At 37.4% G+C, this 17229-nt stretch overlaps 1 protein-coding gene across 3 annotated transcripts in view; it reads left to right on the top strand.

The window, feature by feature from the left end:
* The window catches only part of CDKAL1 (CDK5 regulatory subunit associated protein 1 like 1), a 380944-nt gene that overhangs the window by 54379 nt on the left and 309336 nt on the right, over positions 1-17229 (top strand). For all 3 annotated transcript variants that reach the window (XM_030944157.1, XM_030944158.1, XM_030944156.1), the window contains exon 5: positions 12614-12698. In XM_030944157.1, the coding sequence (XP_030800017.1) occupies positions 12614-12698 (85 nt within the window). The remainder of the gene's footprint in view (positions 1-12613; positions 12699-17229) is intronic.

Here is a 17229-nt window from a genome sequence, read left to right as displayed (position 1 = left end):
TCAGAGATGACTTTTTAAAACTTTCCTTACCTAAAGGGGTCTGTTAATGTATTTAGAGGTGGTACTGTTTTTCAGGGTCATGGTTTCAAGGCCAGTTGGAATAAAGACTAATTACAAACCAATGCCCTTGGTTACAAATCAGTAACTTTATGGGCTCAAGGTAGGTAGTCTAGGCTTTCCATGTAGACATGGGCCTCCTGGTATCCTCTATTGCAACTGTACCACTTCCCCTTGTATCTAGCAACTTCTTATTAATTACTGTTGGATTTTTCTCTTCTAAAATGTTTAAAATACTAAAGGTAATAATGTCTTTTCCTACTGGAAGTGACCATAACCCTTTAGCCAAGGGAGTTTACAACCATAAGCATTTTTACTTCTGCGAAGTATATATTAAATAAAAATAGTTTGCTTTTGTTTTTAACTTTTTTTTCAGATTTACCACTAGAGTTCACCAAAAGCTTTCTAAAAAAAATAATGTCATATCAAACACTTGGGCAGATAATGTGCCAGAGTGGGATGGGTTATGTGACTTGTAGGAACTTAATATGCTATTTTTAAAAATTCATCTTTGAAAGCAAGGAAAAGGTGAAATCATAAGATATAAATATGCAAAGAAAGGATAGTGATCATGGGGGACACCAGATTAATCTCCTGTCACTGACAAACAAAAAAGAGAAGTTTGTATAAAGATCCCTCTCACATCAGAAAATATAAATTAAATTTTGGGTAACTACAGGCCTTGAAGTCTTAAAAGTATGGAAGTGAAGTATCTTCAATTTTCAGAAAGGAGAAAGGTCAAAATGGCTTTTTCAATACCTTGAGCTGTGTAATGAAATGTAGGTTTTGTGTTGTTGCTCTTTACCTTGCCTTCAAAGTAGGAAAGACGAAGGTAAATCCAGCCAAAGGAAGATACTTCCAGTGTGGAGCCTGGGGTAGGAAGAAGATAACAACCCAAAAAAATTTGACTCCTTCTGACCTATGGAGCTCTTCCAGCAAATCTTCTGCCTTTCCTTGAAGGAAATTGAGAACTGCTAGACATCACTGTGCACTTTCAAAGTGCAGCTCTGCCTGCTGCAATACACCAGCATCACTCCTTGTGACAGTCCTTGAAATGCTGAGATGTGGCTGCCAAATAAGATGAGAAAATGGATCCTCACCCACCTTCTCTTGTTTGTCAAAATGTTCTTTTTATTTTTGGGAGCTGCTGTTACATCAAATAATACATGTCTCAAACTAATGTTCGAACTGGTTTGTGCTTGATGAAACTGAACCACTCTGAGGCCATAAAGCTACATTTTTCTATGCAAAACTGTCATGTTTTAACTTCAGCACTTGTAAGTGCTGCTGAAAGTTTCAAAATAGGCTTGTCTTATTGCATGCAATACTGTACTGGAAGAATATTTTCTGGTGCTTTTTTTGTACAAATGATGGTAATTTAAGAAAACTACCTCTAACAAGGGTATCAAACCTGCACTCGGGATTGACAGGAGACGCAGTAGGGAAATAATGTGTGAGGCTGTAATGGGTATCTCAGTGTTGGTACAGAACTATTCAGCCTCTTTAGGCATGGCTCTGTAGCAGCTGCATGGGCTGGTGTGTCTGCTCTGCATGAGTCAGGGCATGGAGAAAGGGCAGGAGGGGCTGGGATACACCTTTGCACACCTGCCTATGCTGTCTTTGCTTTTCTGTCCCAGCTCATCTTCACTCCTCTGCCATGAACAGGCTTCCTTACTACTCTGGCTCTGTGGGAACAGAAGTAGATCTGCTACTTTGTCCTAAATGTTTCCAGATGAACCTTTTTCCAAACTTGTTGGTGGGATTTTGTGAAGAAGCCTGCGCTGCTGATTGCTGTGCTGCATTTACTGGTTGTGTGTGTAAAGAGTGAGCTTTAATTTCTGCTGTGCTTACTCTGGAGCTTTCAAAAGCACTAAATTTTGCTGATAGTCTGAACTGGGGATGATGGTTGGGAATTAACCACAGCAGAGGCTTATCTGGCTGCTGGGTATGGTACCTTAAGCCCATATCTCCTGCTTTTCAGAAAACTGATAAAGTAGAAAATAGATGAGGTGTGAAGGTAGTTCTGAAAAAGTCAATAAGTAGCCGGAAGCTACAATTTAATAAGTGTTTAGACATATCTGGCTCAAATAGCTTATAATTTTAACTCTTTTAAAAGTGATAGCTAAAACCTAAATCCATATTCCCTGTGGCATTAGGTATCAGGAGAAATAAGTGGAAGCAAGGCATTTGAAATCAATAATGGCTTCTAGGTACAACTTAATGCAGACAGAACTTGGAGGAAAAAGATCGTGAAACAGATATAGGAATAAAATTTAGGTTTCTTTTGCAGACTATAGCAAAGTTCTAATCCTGGCTGTTGTGAAAATGAATGGAGATTAGAAAGTTGTGGAAATTGGAAGTTCACTGCCATGGGCCAACTTGTACAGAATTAGATGTACTGAAAAAGTAAGAAATCTGTGGAGTCAAGCTGCTCACTTTATGCCTTAAATAATAAATGAAATAATGTTAATTACACGAGATCCATTTTATATTATACTGGAAATGAAGCAAAGATTTTTTTTCCCATTTGCTTGGGGATTGTGTTATGCTTGAGAATCTTCTACTTCTCTGCTTTGAGTTTCATGTTGCTGGATTTAGTTGTGGTTTACAGGGCCTAGAAGTGCAAGAGGCTCCTCTGGGTAGGTAATTCAAGTGATGCAACTGCATTTTATGAAGGCCCTTGGTTTCTCTTTTCTGTTCCTTAGCCCAACAGGTTGTACTTGTGTATATGATGGGACTGAATAGCCATCAATTTATATTTTTCTTCATCCCATAGACATGGTGAGGAAGAGCCATTAACATTCCATTAGCTCTGTAGATAGAAGCATTTATATACGAGATTTGTCATAGTGTTACACCTCAAGGAGATTAAAATTATATTCCTGGGGCAGGTTCCAGTCAATCCTTCTTGATTCTGAACTACTTATTGCTGTTTACAGCAAATTCATGTGGAATCAAATGATGCAGAGTGGAAAACATAGACTTTTCATTTTTCATTTACCCATGCCTTTGCTATCATGATATGAAATACCTGCTTATGCTTGATTGCAGTAGTTTTTTTACCTGAAGCATCACAGTATGTGATATTTTCAAATCAATATTTAGGTGACATTTCTGACTTGCAGTTTGTGTCTTGCCCATCTCAACATCAGCAGTTTCACTTAAATTTCAGCCATTTTTTACAAACTCTGATCTGCAAAACAACTGATTCCTCTTTAATAATTTTGACCAGGTAAGGCTAATTCTGAGACTATAGATAAAGCAAGTGGGGATTTCTGAAGTGTTGTATCAAAATGAGAATGCAGCTGTTTTTCAGTGAGTCCTGTGAAATCTGGAGATTCTCTTGGAGTTCACCCACCAGCTGTCATCCTTCTAAGCTGTAGTTAGACTTCAATAGATGCTCTGAGACAGCTGGTAACACATCTCCAAGAGCTATGTTTGAGCACATGGGGTATTAGAGCGATTATGTCTGTTTGGGTTAGTTTTTTTGAGGGGGAGGAGAGATTTTAATTTTTTTTTTACCTTGTCCCATAGAAAGGAGTAAATTTGTTCTGCTGTTCAGTATTTTCTGTCCATTTGCTGTGCAACCCAAATTACTGAAAACTTGGGTTTTGTGATTGCCTTTAAACTTGTCAAAAATTTATTGGATATCACCAATCTAGCTTCTAAAGGTTGTAGACTGAAATAGTTTGTGGATATGAATCTAGGCAATGGTTTTGTGTTCAGGGACAGGCCTGAAGGCAGGGACAACTTGGCTAGGATCTTGGCTTGTTTACATAGACATCCTGTGTGTGGCTCAATCGAGTTATGGAAATTCTGAAACTACTTGTCTACATTTATAAGATGAAAAGGAATTGGTGTAGGGAAGGGTGCATATTTAATATGTGGCTGCTGAAGGTAAATCAGTTAATATTTGCAGCGTGCTTTGAAACTTCACTTGCACGGTGTTGTGCAAGATGTTTTGTTCGTGGTTGGCTTTGGATTTTGAGTGACTAAGACAGAAGCAGTCAGTCTGTATTTGCTCATTTGAATAACTAGTGCTTTGCGTATGAAGCTGTATGTAGGGACAGAAAAGCACTGAGTCGTACTGTGCCTGCTATTTCTGGAATATCAAGCAGGCTTAGGACTCAAAGGAGGAGGAGTTTCTGGGATTTTTCCAAATTCTGTCAACAAAACAAATTCTATCCGCATTAATCATCGGAATGAGTTGGAGTTATTTGTGTGTTGTTGTAGCATAGCCTGGCTGAAACAGGCTACTTGACCTTGTTCCTAATGTAATGGGACTTTTCCCAAGAGACTGATAAATCACTCATCACTACTTTGCATATTGAAATTATTCACACTGATCATTAAGTCTTCAGTGAAGTGAAGGGAGCAGTTGACTCTTGGAATGCCTCAAAAATATGCTTGTGCTCAAGAGCAGGCTGAAATGTCCACCTTAGAGCACCATGCCATGGCACCTGCATCTGCTGCTGCCCAGGATAATTCGGGTTCCTTAACATCAGGTTTTAATGTGCTGAACAGCCACTGGCAAGGCTTAGGCTTTCTGCCAACATACCTCTTAGCTAGCAGTGAGATTTATCTTCTCTTGTTTTAAGGTCTTGTTTTGTTCGAGAAATAGTTGCATGATCCACTTTTCTCAAAGTAGTGAAGTCTTTATTTTGAAGGAATGAGCTAAAAATTCAGCCTAAATTTTCCACCTTCCAGAGTGAGCTTTGACTATTTCATATCAAAAAAGAGCTGTGAGAAAAGAGTAGCCCATTAAGGTCATGTCATGTTGGAACAAGCTTCCTTTGGAACATGGCCATGGTCATTTACTTGTAAGAGGGGTGCCTTTCCTTTAAAGTGTCTTTCTGGGAGCTGTTTGACAAGACAAGTGGAACTGTGGAATGTAGACTAAAATGCAGCAGATTATGGCACAGAAAACTAAACTGTACCCAGAGTTGGACTGAAGTATACAGTTTTTCCCTGATCAAAGATAGCAAACAGGTAAGATGTGGAAATGATCAGTCCCTTTCTTGATTGGAACAAGTGTGAGTCGTTCAATGACTATGGGCTTGGGAAAGTTCTTATTCATATGGGGAAATTATTGAAATGTCTTACAAGTACTGCAATTTTAGAGTGTTAAAGTTCCAAAGAAACCTGCTGCTTTTCAAAAGAAACATTTCTAGGTTTAGCCTTTTTAAACATAAATCATTTTGCAACTTCAAGTTACCCTCAGGTGCCTTAATGCATGGAAAATCTGGTGAATTAGAATAAAATGAACAAAAATACAAAGTAATTTGTCAATTCATGTTGTCTGTGCTGTGTGCAGAGGCAGAAAAAGCAGCAGGACATTGCAGAAGGAGTGAAAATACAAGTTATAACCTAATTGGATTTTTTTCAATTGCTAAAAGGTAAACCTTTCTAGTGAGTTTAACTCTCCTGTTCTTTACTTTGTGGAGCTTAGGTGTTGCTGAGCGTGGATGGGCTGAGGCCTGCCTACACAGCTCTGTGTGTCTGGGTGCTGCAGAGCAGACCCTGGGCTGCAGCAAGCTGTGTAGCTGGGATATCCTGCTGGTCTGGCACAAGTCTGAAGTGTACAAAGTGGGAGAAAAGGGTGGCTCACAAGGATCACCTCAGACCCTGACTGCAGCCTGTGCTGTGTAGAGCAGAGATGAAAAGTACTTAGAGAACAGATTGCTCACTTCAAAACCCCAATATAAATTTGGATTACTCTTGTAAATGCTACTGATGGTTGCAGAGTGGAATGGGAAGTAAAGTTTATCATCGTCAATATTTTGAAGCTAAATTTATTCTTTCATGTACTTTTTCTTCTGTGTTGTCTAGTGTTTACCCCCATGCCAGGCCTGAAGTGTTCTCTTAATGGACATGCTCTGAAATACAGATTCTTTTGTCTGCACTATTTATAAATATATTAATGTTAGTTCAGGTGTTCACCTATTGTAATTTTTCAAGTTCCAGTTTCATGTTCTCAGTGATCTCACAGTCACCCTTTAGTTTTAGTGATGGTGGCAGAAGCCATAAGCCGTTCTGCTGGCCTTGGTAAACTTCAGCAAACTAAATATATTTTTAAGGAATTTGTTTTTGGGAAAGAGTGGTAAGGCAAAGATCCAGGTCATGAACAGATTGAATGGACATCAAGTGATAGCTTAGTAGTTTGTCCTAGTAACTGCATGATACCCCCTAAACAGCTGAAAAGAGAGGTGTATGTGCTTCTTTTTTCAAAATGGATTTTCAAAGGTGACTGGAAATAAACCAATATTTTTTTAGAAAACTTTCAGTCCTGAAGGTAGGCATAAGTACATAAAATTGAATTATTTGTCTGTTGTACTGAAATGAGGAGAGGCAATGATTTAACATGTCATATTTTGAATCCAGTAGTGTATTACTGGATTTTAACTGGCTGGATCTTGTGTGTAAATGTGCTCAGTTCCTACTTATTTTGTGTGTTCAGTGGACAAGTCCCTGTGCACCTCTGTTTTGGTGCTGGACAGTGAGAAATATCCTTTGATAGCAGGCACAGCATCCTGATCTGGAAGGCTTTATAAAATCTGCTTATAGTCCAGCAGTAGCTGCTGTTGAGATGTCTGCCTGCTCAAGAAAATTTACTAAAAAGGCTCAATTTCTTAAAAACCAGAAAACCCAAGAAAGGTTACTTACACTATTAGCTCAGTAATGAAAATGTTAATGGAGAATAAAAATGGCAAATTTGCATATTTGTAGTTTAAATCAGGGCAAGAGGCATGGTGGGAGAATTATATTTTTCATGAAGGCTTGTCTGCATTACCTGATTTGATAAGCAGCCTGGCTTTCCTTTTGGAACTTTAAATAACATATATGCAGGGTGAACCAAATAGTTGTGTTTTCATTAATTGTGAATGAAGTAATTTGTTATGTCCAGAGTATCTCAGAAGTTTAATGAGAAAACAGAAGTCATGTTGCAATCAAGCTGATCCTTTTATATTTTACGTCCTGATAGTGTTGATAAGGCATGAGTGGGATTGTTTCGAAAGACATTTACAATCTGCAAAGTTGGTATTTTCAGCATGCCTTTGAGTGTTTTGTATCATTGGCAAATGCATGGTACGTCTTCAGAGGTGGGAGCTGATAACGTGTCCCTGAGATTCCAAACAAGTACCATCTGGAAACTCATAAGAACTTGTGGTTTTGATTTGTAGTTGCTGTCAGGGGTGCAGACACACGGAAGGAGCTTGTTTGCTTGGAATCTTTTCTGTAGGACAAGTTGCATGAAAGTTGATAGCTAACTATATCTGATACAATATTAAGAACTAGCAAATGGTAGCCAAGTAGTCTGTGTGCTGAGGAAAGGCACACAAATAAAATGCCAAACTTTTTCTTGTTGCTCTCAACCTTATTGAGCTTTTTTCTTCTTCCTAGCAATGCCTATTTTCTGCAAACAAATAACTAAACTCCCTGTCCCCAGAGGAAGATGTACCTTCCTCCTGCGCTGATAATTCACAGCATTTCTGAACTCATATTTATGAGGAGATTCTTTCCCAATACTTGTCGAGGTCTCTCAATGCCTGGTGGTCCAAGAAATCATTAAATTAACCAGCACCTAATTTCAGTAACCTAATTTAAATGACAGTGGGTTTCTGTGACACAGGGATGTCGAAAGAAAAGAATTAGTTTGGCAACTTTGTTCCAGTCAGGATGCTCCATGACTTCTGTAACTGGCTGTGAGGTGTCCTCATGCTTAGCTATTTGTGTCTTTTGGGGGCAGATGACTCCCATGGAGTACAGTTGCAGGCACACATTCCAGATACCTTGGATGTTACTGGATCCACTACATTTTATGCTACTCCAGAGCATGAAATGGCATCCAGGGTATCAAGGGAGGGAGCAGAGCTAGTTTGGAAAATACACAGGACAAAGTGTTTAATGGGGAGGTCCATAAATGGGAACAGAGGCTAGAATACAGCACGTGGACACAGAGAAACTGGAGGTATATTTGTTTTGTAAGAGAGTTAGAAGTAACAAAATCTGAAAAGGTGAGAAGGAAGACTTGCAGAGTGATTAGGAACAGGATAAGGACAGCTGGAGGGAAAGGCCCTGGAAGAGCCTTCAGCAATTATAGAGAAAGATCTGCTTTCAGATTGAACTTCTCAGATTGATGTACAGTATTTAGAAGTATGTCATAATAGTTATGAGTCATGTTTTTTAGCAAACTGTGCTGAGCAAATCTGGTAGTGGTTTCAGTGCAGAGAGAGGAGTGATATGCTACAGTAAGGCTGTTCTTTTAGGGCTTCACTAGCTGTGTTTCTTCTAATTTTTTGTTTTGTAAGTGTTTTGATTTTCAAGGAGATGTGGTTTGGGGGGGCTTGGAAGAAAACAAAATTTTGGAAAAAATTGAAAGAAGAAAGACTAAAAGTTTAGAGACCAGGCAAACCCAAGTCAGTTGTTTATTTTCAGCTGATAGTATGACTACAGTCTTAAGAAATTCTGCTGATTTATGATTTCTGAAATGATAACAAAACTGACACTGCTAGTTAGAAAATAATTGTAAATATTATTTTCCTCTGTAGGTATACTGATGTAACAGACTCTTACCATTTTATTATCTTAGTATTGCATAATGCAGCCAATTCATGTTTTCCAGTTTCCCAATTAACTTAAGTGCTCAGAAGTTTCCATGACCTTTAGGTTCCTTTGTACTCTATGTTGTTTTTCAGAGAGTATGATAGACTTTGTGGTTTACTTCCAGTGTAGCATTTTTTTATGGAAAAGATGTCACAATGGAAGTAGACCATGCTTTTGAGTTGTGTTTTTGAGCATTTAACACAAAGCTGATTTGACATATCTTCCTTTTTTTCTTTCTAAAAATGTCTTATCAAAGAGGAAACTGTTTAAGTAGCTCATAAAAATAAACGTTGGCAGCAAAATAGCATAATGAAAAAGTATCATTAGGCTGAATATATTACAAAAATAAATTGAAGAAGATCCCCATAGAGAAGATTGTTGCAGGATATATGCACCTATATCATATTCACTGCCATAACTGATGTTCACTGTACTTATGGTTCTTGCTTCAGTTTTGCCTGCTGGTCTCTATGACTTGCTGGAAAACCTTCTGTCAAGTTTAGATTGTCCTGTTCACTCAGATCTGTGTGAGCTCCCAAACACAGGCCTCTGTTCTTCACGAAATGTTGGAGGTTTCCCAAAAACCTTACCTATGAAGTTGGAGAAAGTGGCAGGTGGAGAGCTTCCAAGGAATGGTGCATGGATGTCTTAGTGGGTGCAGCACCACATTCATGTGGTGCTTCCCATCCAAACCTAAACTCTTCATCTGTCTGCCTGGAGTATAAGCAGGTAATCCTCAGGGCTGTCTGCCCCTGCCCCTCTAGGCATGTGTTTAGAATCCTGAGCTTATTTGTCAGAGCTGTTTGACTCTTTATTTGAGGACACTGCTGAACAGTAGCACCTACTCATGTCAGAACACTTATAGGTATATATATGCAAAAATATATATATAAATACACACATATACACATGCATATACCTATGCATGTATATGTAGGTAGCCAGTTGCTCCAGTCTCCATGCCCTGAATAAAGGATTATTACCCTAGTGTTGCTTAATATTTAGTAATTATGAAGCCAGAAGATGTTGTTTATACATGCCAAGCCCAGTCTGCTCTTTTGGTCCATGTTTGTTTCCACACATCCATCAAGGCCTTGCAAAGCAAAATGTGACCGCTGACAAGTCATTTCCACAATGTTGCAAATGTTCACATCTTCCTGCAACCTGATACAAAGAGGCCCCGTTGGCAATTTTTTTTTCTTTTTAACTGAAATTTTATTGGAAAAATGCAGTAGACTGTGGTGAGTTTGCACCAGTGCATGCAATTATTTTAAGTATGAATAGGGCAGTAAAGTATGAAGAAAATTCAGCTGTCATTTTGAAGAGTTGCAATATGGACACTTAATAAATGAATATAACTCATGAGTGTGTGTCTATATGTTTATATATATGCATAATCAAAACTTGTATGTACATATATTCATATGAGAGATGAGAATTATTTAGAAAAAAAAAGATTTAAAAATAAAGGCAGAAATAGAACAACTGAATATGATAAAACAATACTGTTGCTGTAAGAGGAGGACAAACCTTAGCTGCACTTTTATGTTCCATAAATTATTTTTAGATATGTACATGAATGAGACTCCTTTTCGCAAAACTGCTCAGGAGATTTTATTCTGTAATAGCTTTTTATCTTCTGTTCTGCAGAGGCTGAAACCTGTTAAGGAATGAATTTATGTGTATTTGGGAGGCTTTTTTATATGTGTAATATTTATAAAGTGTTGCAGTTGTCGCTCAGTCAAGGAGTCAATATATTAATAACCTGGAAACCAACTACTCTATGAAATGAGTCCTGTTGGCTTAGTGTGTAAGGGCTTTCTAAACTTAAATGTGGTACTTTTTCCAAGATTGTTTTGAAGAGAGGGTTTGATTTTGTCTTTAGGGGAGAAGCATTGCCACAGTGCTGTCTCTTCCTGCCCACCTGGAAACCATGGCACAAGGAGGGGCTGAGACCAAGCCCAGAACTGGTGTTCTCTGTCTCAAGGCATCTCTCCTCTGAATAAAGACATCTCTTGAAAATGGTTGTGCTTTACAGTGGTCAATGAGTGCTATTGCAACTGTTTGTTAAATGTAATGTCTCATTTAAATGTTGGCCTCTTGCCATGTTGTGTGTGTGTGTGTGTCCCACCCCTAATTCTCAGGTGGGTGTGTTATGGGTGTGGGGCTGAATTTATAAACATTTTATGCTGCTGAAAAGAATAAGAAATACAACGGTTTGGCTGTGTGACTGGAAAACTGCTTTTAAAATGTGTTTGTTTTCGTACTTGGTACATCTGACTAGGCCAAGAGATCACTCTTTTTCTGACATTGAAACTGTTTCTTTGCTTGTCTGTACATAATTCCTAATAAATTATTTTAACCTCAGATTATATTTCTAATAGTAAATGAGTCTGCTCATTAGTCTAAAAATGTAGTTTTCATGCAGGAGAGGTTCTTTGTCTTGTTCAGTTTTTTTTTTTTGACTTCTATGTAGGCTGATAAGCTGAGTGCTCTTTCCCAACCTGACAGGGTCAGGTATTTGTTTTGTTTAAAGTAGCTAAAGGTCTGGATGTTGTTTAGGTGACTGCTCTGTGGTCTTTCCCTGTTGTGAAAGGAAGTTGTGTTTTAGCCAAATTAATCGTGTAATATTGGTCAACAATGATTAGAACCCCCCTGAATGATTTCCCTTATTTAGCATTAGTTGCATTTTATGTATTATTTTCAATTTACCTGTTTCATAGGTTCAATTTACTTGCTTCAGAAGTGACTGATAATTAATTGTAAATGAAGTTTTCTTTGAAGAAAATGTCAATGAGACAGAAAGCTTTTTCAATTTTAGCATTTTGTCATAAGTGTGTGTGCATGGAGGAAAAGTCATGCCTGTATGGATACATTCATGGTGGGTGCATGTATAAATATGCCTAAGTCATGGCAGACTTTCTCCTGCTTTAGCAGGACATCAGATCAAGTAAGGCATCCTAAAAATTATGTTTTACCTGTATTCATTGCTCACTGGCTTGTGTTATTTAAAGATACATCAGTCAATACTTCACTGCTGCATGTACTGAATAGTAGTGAGTGACATAAATTTTGTTATCCAAACTGATACAAGCTATTCTGATGAATGCTAAAGCACTAAACTATTTGAGATAGATTATCTTTATTCTTTTGTTCAAAAAAGAAGCTCTGACTTCACAAGGATAATGACTATACTACTAATTTTGTACTATAGGTCATGTTTTACAGGATTACACTTGATATATGTGCTTCTGCAGATAATTCTGGGATTCAGTTCTGTTAATGAATCAATAAGCTCTGAACATACAGAAAGGTTTGGATCCTGAAAAAATAGTATTCTTATCTGAATGGAGACAGATATTGGTTGCTTGAATATCTCTTGTCTGAAAATTGCTGAGCTATAATTATACCATAACTAAGAAATAACCAAAACTAGAAATATGTCTGTTTCTTTCCAAACCAGCTACATTCACTTTTCTCTTTGGTAGAGGTTTACATGTTATGAATTGTGATTTGTTTCTTTTGTAGTATTAATTCACAGTGGAGCTGAAGCAGGGATTTTGTTTTCTTAGTGAAACCTGCTTTTGTTGACCACTTAATCTTGCCTTTGTCTAGGCAAGACTTTTCTGGGAGTTGTGACCATTCTTTTTAACTTTGTTTTCCATGATGTGCAATCTAGTGGCATCTCAGCTGGTAAATGAGATAACAATTCATTCCTCATTGGCAAAAAAATTAAAAAGAAATTACAATGGAAATGCCTCTTTTTATTCTAAAATGCAAACCAAAGAAAAACAAAAACCCCCTTCCAAGAATGTAATTGAATATAAAGTAATCTTGCAAATAGCCAACTTATTATTAATTGCTCAGTTTGGGTTTTTTTTAATATTATATAAGTTAGGAGTTGACAGGTTAAATAATTCTTAACACACGTTTGTTTCTTTCTGTTTTGTAGATAACTCTGATGAAGCAGATTTATGGTTGCTGAACAGTTGTACAGTAAAAAATCCTGCTGAGGACCACTTCAGAAACTCAATCAAGTAAGTTGTTTCCTTACAAAGATTTTTATTTTTAACTATCAGTGAGTATTGCATGTCTTAAAGCTCTGTGTTTTCAATCTAGAAGTAATTTTGTGTTTTAGAGCAATAAATGAGTTTGTGTTACAATGGTGAATTCTCTAGAATGGATTTGTAAGGTAGAGTGAATTTTTAAAAAATGGCAATAACTTGCAAGTGATTATCACTACACTAATTTAGGGTAACTGTGGACCCATTTAGATAGGGACTTTTATATCGCTTTTCAAGACAATGTTGTAATAGTCTTCTGAAGAATTGACTGTGCTTTTAGTTTGATTTTTGCTTTTTAATATATGAAATGTTAGGTTGTTTCATTTTTCATCTACTTAAATATGGCCTAACTGGCACCTTCTTTTCAGTGGTGTGCAGCAATGGCCATAAATTAAATGACAAGAAGTGCCTTAACATGAGAAAGAAGTTCTTTATGTGGAGGGTGTCACAGCACTGGAACAGGCTGCCCAAGGGGGTCATGGAGTCTCCCCCTCTGGAGACATTCCAAAGCCACCTGGATGTGTCCCTGTGTCACCTGCTCTGGGTTACCCTGCCTTGGAAGGGGGTTGGACAAGATGATGTCCAGAAGTCCCTTCCAACCCTACCAATTCTGGGATTCTTTGTAAAGGGCATCTGGTATATACTTAAAACCAGCTATTTCACTGTGCATTTTCTTGAAAGATTAGCTGATTAGCTTACAGTAGAAGTCTTGTGAAGAATGTTTTATTACTCAGTACCATTCCATTGATGTCAAACAAAATGACACGGCAGTGATTTTGCCTCCAATTTCTGCAGAAGTGTAATTATGGTGAGAGTAACTAGAAAACCTGTACACATACAGCTGTCACTGCCCAGTATAAAGAAATACTGTGGTGTGTGTCTGGTAGATTTTACCTTTGGTAAACAATTTTGGCTATTTGTGCAGCCATTTGTTTTGTGTGGTGCACTGGGATGGACTGGCTGTTGAAATCCATTTTGGTTAGAAACACATAGTTCTTGGGAATGGAAAGAGGAGAGAGAAGCTGGATATAAGCTGCCTGCTTGCAATGCTGGAGTTACTAACAGGCTCTCAGGGATGTAACCTGGAACAGAAACCACTTGCCTGCTGTAGATGGCACAGCAGAAATTTCCTCCATTCCTGAGAGTGCTTTACTTTCTAGCTGCTGGTGTTGCACTTGGTGACCAGAATGGCTTAGGCCTTTTCTTCTCTGTTGCCAAAAAAAAAAAAACCCCAAAAAAAGCAAACTCTTCCCAGAATACTTCCAGCAGTTAGTGTGTGTTGGCCAACAGAACTGATGACAAGATACTTTCCAGCTCAGTTGTGGCCATCCTTCTATTTTACTAATCCTGTGCCAGAAATGATGTGGTATGGTGTGTGTCCCAGCCAGGAGAATAGAGTTGGTTAAGAAAGAGGGCCTAACTGAAAGCAAATGACCAAAAATATTTCTTTGAAGAACATGTTTCTGTTGTTGCTCTGTTCATGAACCTGATGTTATTTGTAGCCTGGATTTATTCTTTTTTATCCTTACATCTCCCTAAACTTATTCTTTTCCTGTAGCATTCATGCTCTAATCTCAGATCCTGGCAGTTCCCAGCCATGGAGAATGACATCTTCTGTAGTTGTTTCTGATTTTTCATAAGGTGCACTAAACACAAGGGAAGCACATTGTCTCTCTAAAGAACACAACTTCTCCCAAATAGTTCTTAATTTTTTATAGCAAAAATGCAATGCATGAAGTTTGGGTGATAGAAAATGAACTGCCATTATATCCTGTCACAGCAGCTTATTGGTAACTATGGAAATCTTTGTTTTTCTCAATTGGCTAACAAAATAAACATGTAGCATGTGTGTGTGTATGTTGTCAAAGCAAACATGCTTGGAGCAGAAAAATTAATACCCAACCCTGTAAAATTCTTCTTTAAAAAAAAATCAGCCTGAAAGTGTTACATTGTATTATGCATGTTATTGAGAAAAGTATTTATTTATTCTCTGTCCACTGCAATAGTTCCTACATTGCTTGCATATATGACTTTAAAATGCACTGATTCAAACCAGTGGTAGTGTGTTCCCACTGGTGGTTAAAGAATGGCTGTGAAAAGCTGATCCCTCACTAATAACATGGGCCAAAGAATGTGCCAGAACCCAACACGTTCTGTAGGTACAACATTTTTTTGGTCTGATTTTCTTCTAAAAAAGGAGCAAAACCACTCCCAGACACTGAACCTTTGCAGATGTGTATACAGCTGATACAAGAGGACTGACAGTATAATATTTATGCTTGTTTTTTTTTTTTCTTATCACTCTTAGGAATAGTCTCCTGTTCTTCAGTATCAATAAAGTTGAACTTGCTGAACCAGAGTAATGGTATGGAGGGCAAAGAGTTGTTTAAAAACATTAGCTTATGCATGGAAATTGAGAGAGTTTCCTGGGCAGGTTTTATTCTCAGTTGGTTAATCTTAAGATTAAAGTATAGTTAGGCAATAGCAGTAAAGAATTCCCACTATAATGAAGTGGGTGGAGTTAAAAAAAATAAAATTATTAAGGCTTATGTTTTGATTAGTGATGGATCTACCTCTTGTGCTTTAGTAGAGTAGTTGCTGGGCATTCCAGGAAATTAGCAGCTTTTGGAAAGTTCCATTTTTTGAAGTTAACTTTATTTTGCCTTAAAATGAAATAATACTTAAAAAATTATCTGTTTATTTAAAAATCAGTCACATTATATTTTGCTGATAATGTTTCAGTATGATATCTTTGTTTTGGACCTGATCATCTGTCAGTGTGACCAACTTGGATGAGTTAACTGTATATGTATATATGTGTTTTATAAACACACATATATAAATAACAAAACAATAACATATTATAAATATGTAACATAAATAACAAAAATAAGTAAAATATAATTAAATTTCTTCCAGAGAGATGTCACTATTTATTTGTTTTGGGGGATGTTGGTTAGTTTTTTTGTGGTTCATTTATGTGCTTCTGCTTATTGTGTTTGTGGTTTTTTTTGTTTGTTTGTTTGGTTTTTTTCTCATTTGCAGAAGGTTATCAGGTAACATTTTCTGCTATCATTTATTTTAGTCAAAAGTAGTTTTCTTAAATCTTAGCTGTCGGTAATAGCAAGAATAAACATTCAAGAAGTTACTAACCCTAACTTGTATAAACCACAGTAAATCTGGTAAGACTGATGAAGAGAATTAAGCCAAAGAGTGTGTGCTAGAGGAGCTTGCTTCCTTTAAAAAAATTTTATTTTATTTTTCTCTTCAGTTTCATGCTCCATTAATTTCCATGTGCTCTGATACTCTTTTCTTGACTGTTACATCTCAAATACATAACCCAGTTTTCCTGATGCCCTCTGAAGATTCAGAAACTCTTGAGTGTTTCTAGCTAGCTGTCTTTTCCCTTGCTTAATCCTTTCCTAAGTGCTGGTATAAGTTACTCATGTGTTTGGGGACTTTGGCTTTTCCTTAAGGAGTTCTCCTGCAGGTTGAAGTATTTTGGAGAGGAATTTGGTGGCTCAGTTATCAAAACAGCCAGAATGATGTTGTCTGGCAGGAAGGATGTGTGGCTACGCTGTTGAGGTGTCCATGGCTTGTCTCATGCTATAGAATAAGCCTGACTACTATAAATAATCATCTTTGTTACTCTATACAATGAACAGCATTAACACACATTCTCTGATATATTTGTTGCTACATTCACTTTAAGGCATGCTCCAGTGTGTGTTCAGCCCTTTTCTTTCTGATAGCTATGAGTTGTGACAGAGATGCAAGAGCTTTTAGCACTGAAGTAGCACCATGTGGCTTCCAGTTCTGTCCTTGCTACAGTTTTCACCAATTCATGAATAAACACTGTGTGGGGGATCTCACTTTCATGCTAGAAGGAGCATCAAAACCCTTAGAATTTATGAAAGTGTTTGTTTAAGAGGACTGTGATTGTAGACATTGCAAGTTGTTTAAAGCTCTCAGTGGATTAAATTGAAGAGTAAAAGGCATGACTGCCTTTGGATGCTACTTTCTGTTAACCAAATGCAACTGTGTTGGTGTTAAGTACAGAAGGGGGTTATTTAAGAAATACAAAAGCTTGTTCAGAGATAAGAATAATTTTCTGCTGCTTGAAATCTTTGCAAATGAAAATAACCCTGGAAGAAGGTTTTTTGTTGTTTCATGTTTTCTTTTTCTCCAACATTTATGAATGTAATTTATATGATGCATTTTAAAATTGAGCAAAATGAAAAATTGCACACTATGCAGGGTTATCACTTTCTTTAATGCAGCATTAGTCCTTTTACTGTTCCTAATACATTTCCAGTGTAGAAGTAGATTATGATTTAGAGTTGTTTATACTGTTCATGCAATACAATCTAAGCTGTGATGTACTTCCAGGAGAGGAAACATAAGTATTTCAAAGCACTTTATTTTATACACCCTGTTAGCATGAGAAGATCGCTTCTCCCAGGTGGAAGTTTCTGAGCTGAGTGTCATGGCCTGGCTGTTTGTT

Source organism: Camarhynchus parvulus, chromosome 2 (genome assembly GCF_901933205.1).
Source record: "Camarhynchus parvulus chromosome 2, STF_HiC, whole genome shotgun sequence".
NCBI classification, from domain to species: Eukaryota; Metazoa; Chordata; class Aves; order Passeriformes; family Thraupidae; genus Camarhynchus; species Camarhynchus parvulus.
Note: the sequence above shows the minus strand (reverse complement) of the source record. Positions and strands in the feature narration are given on the sequence as shown.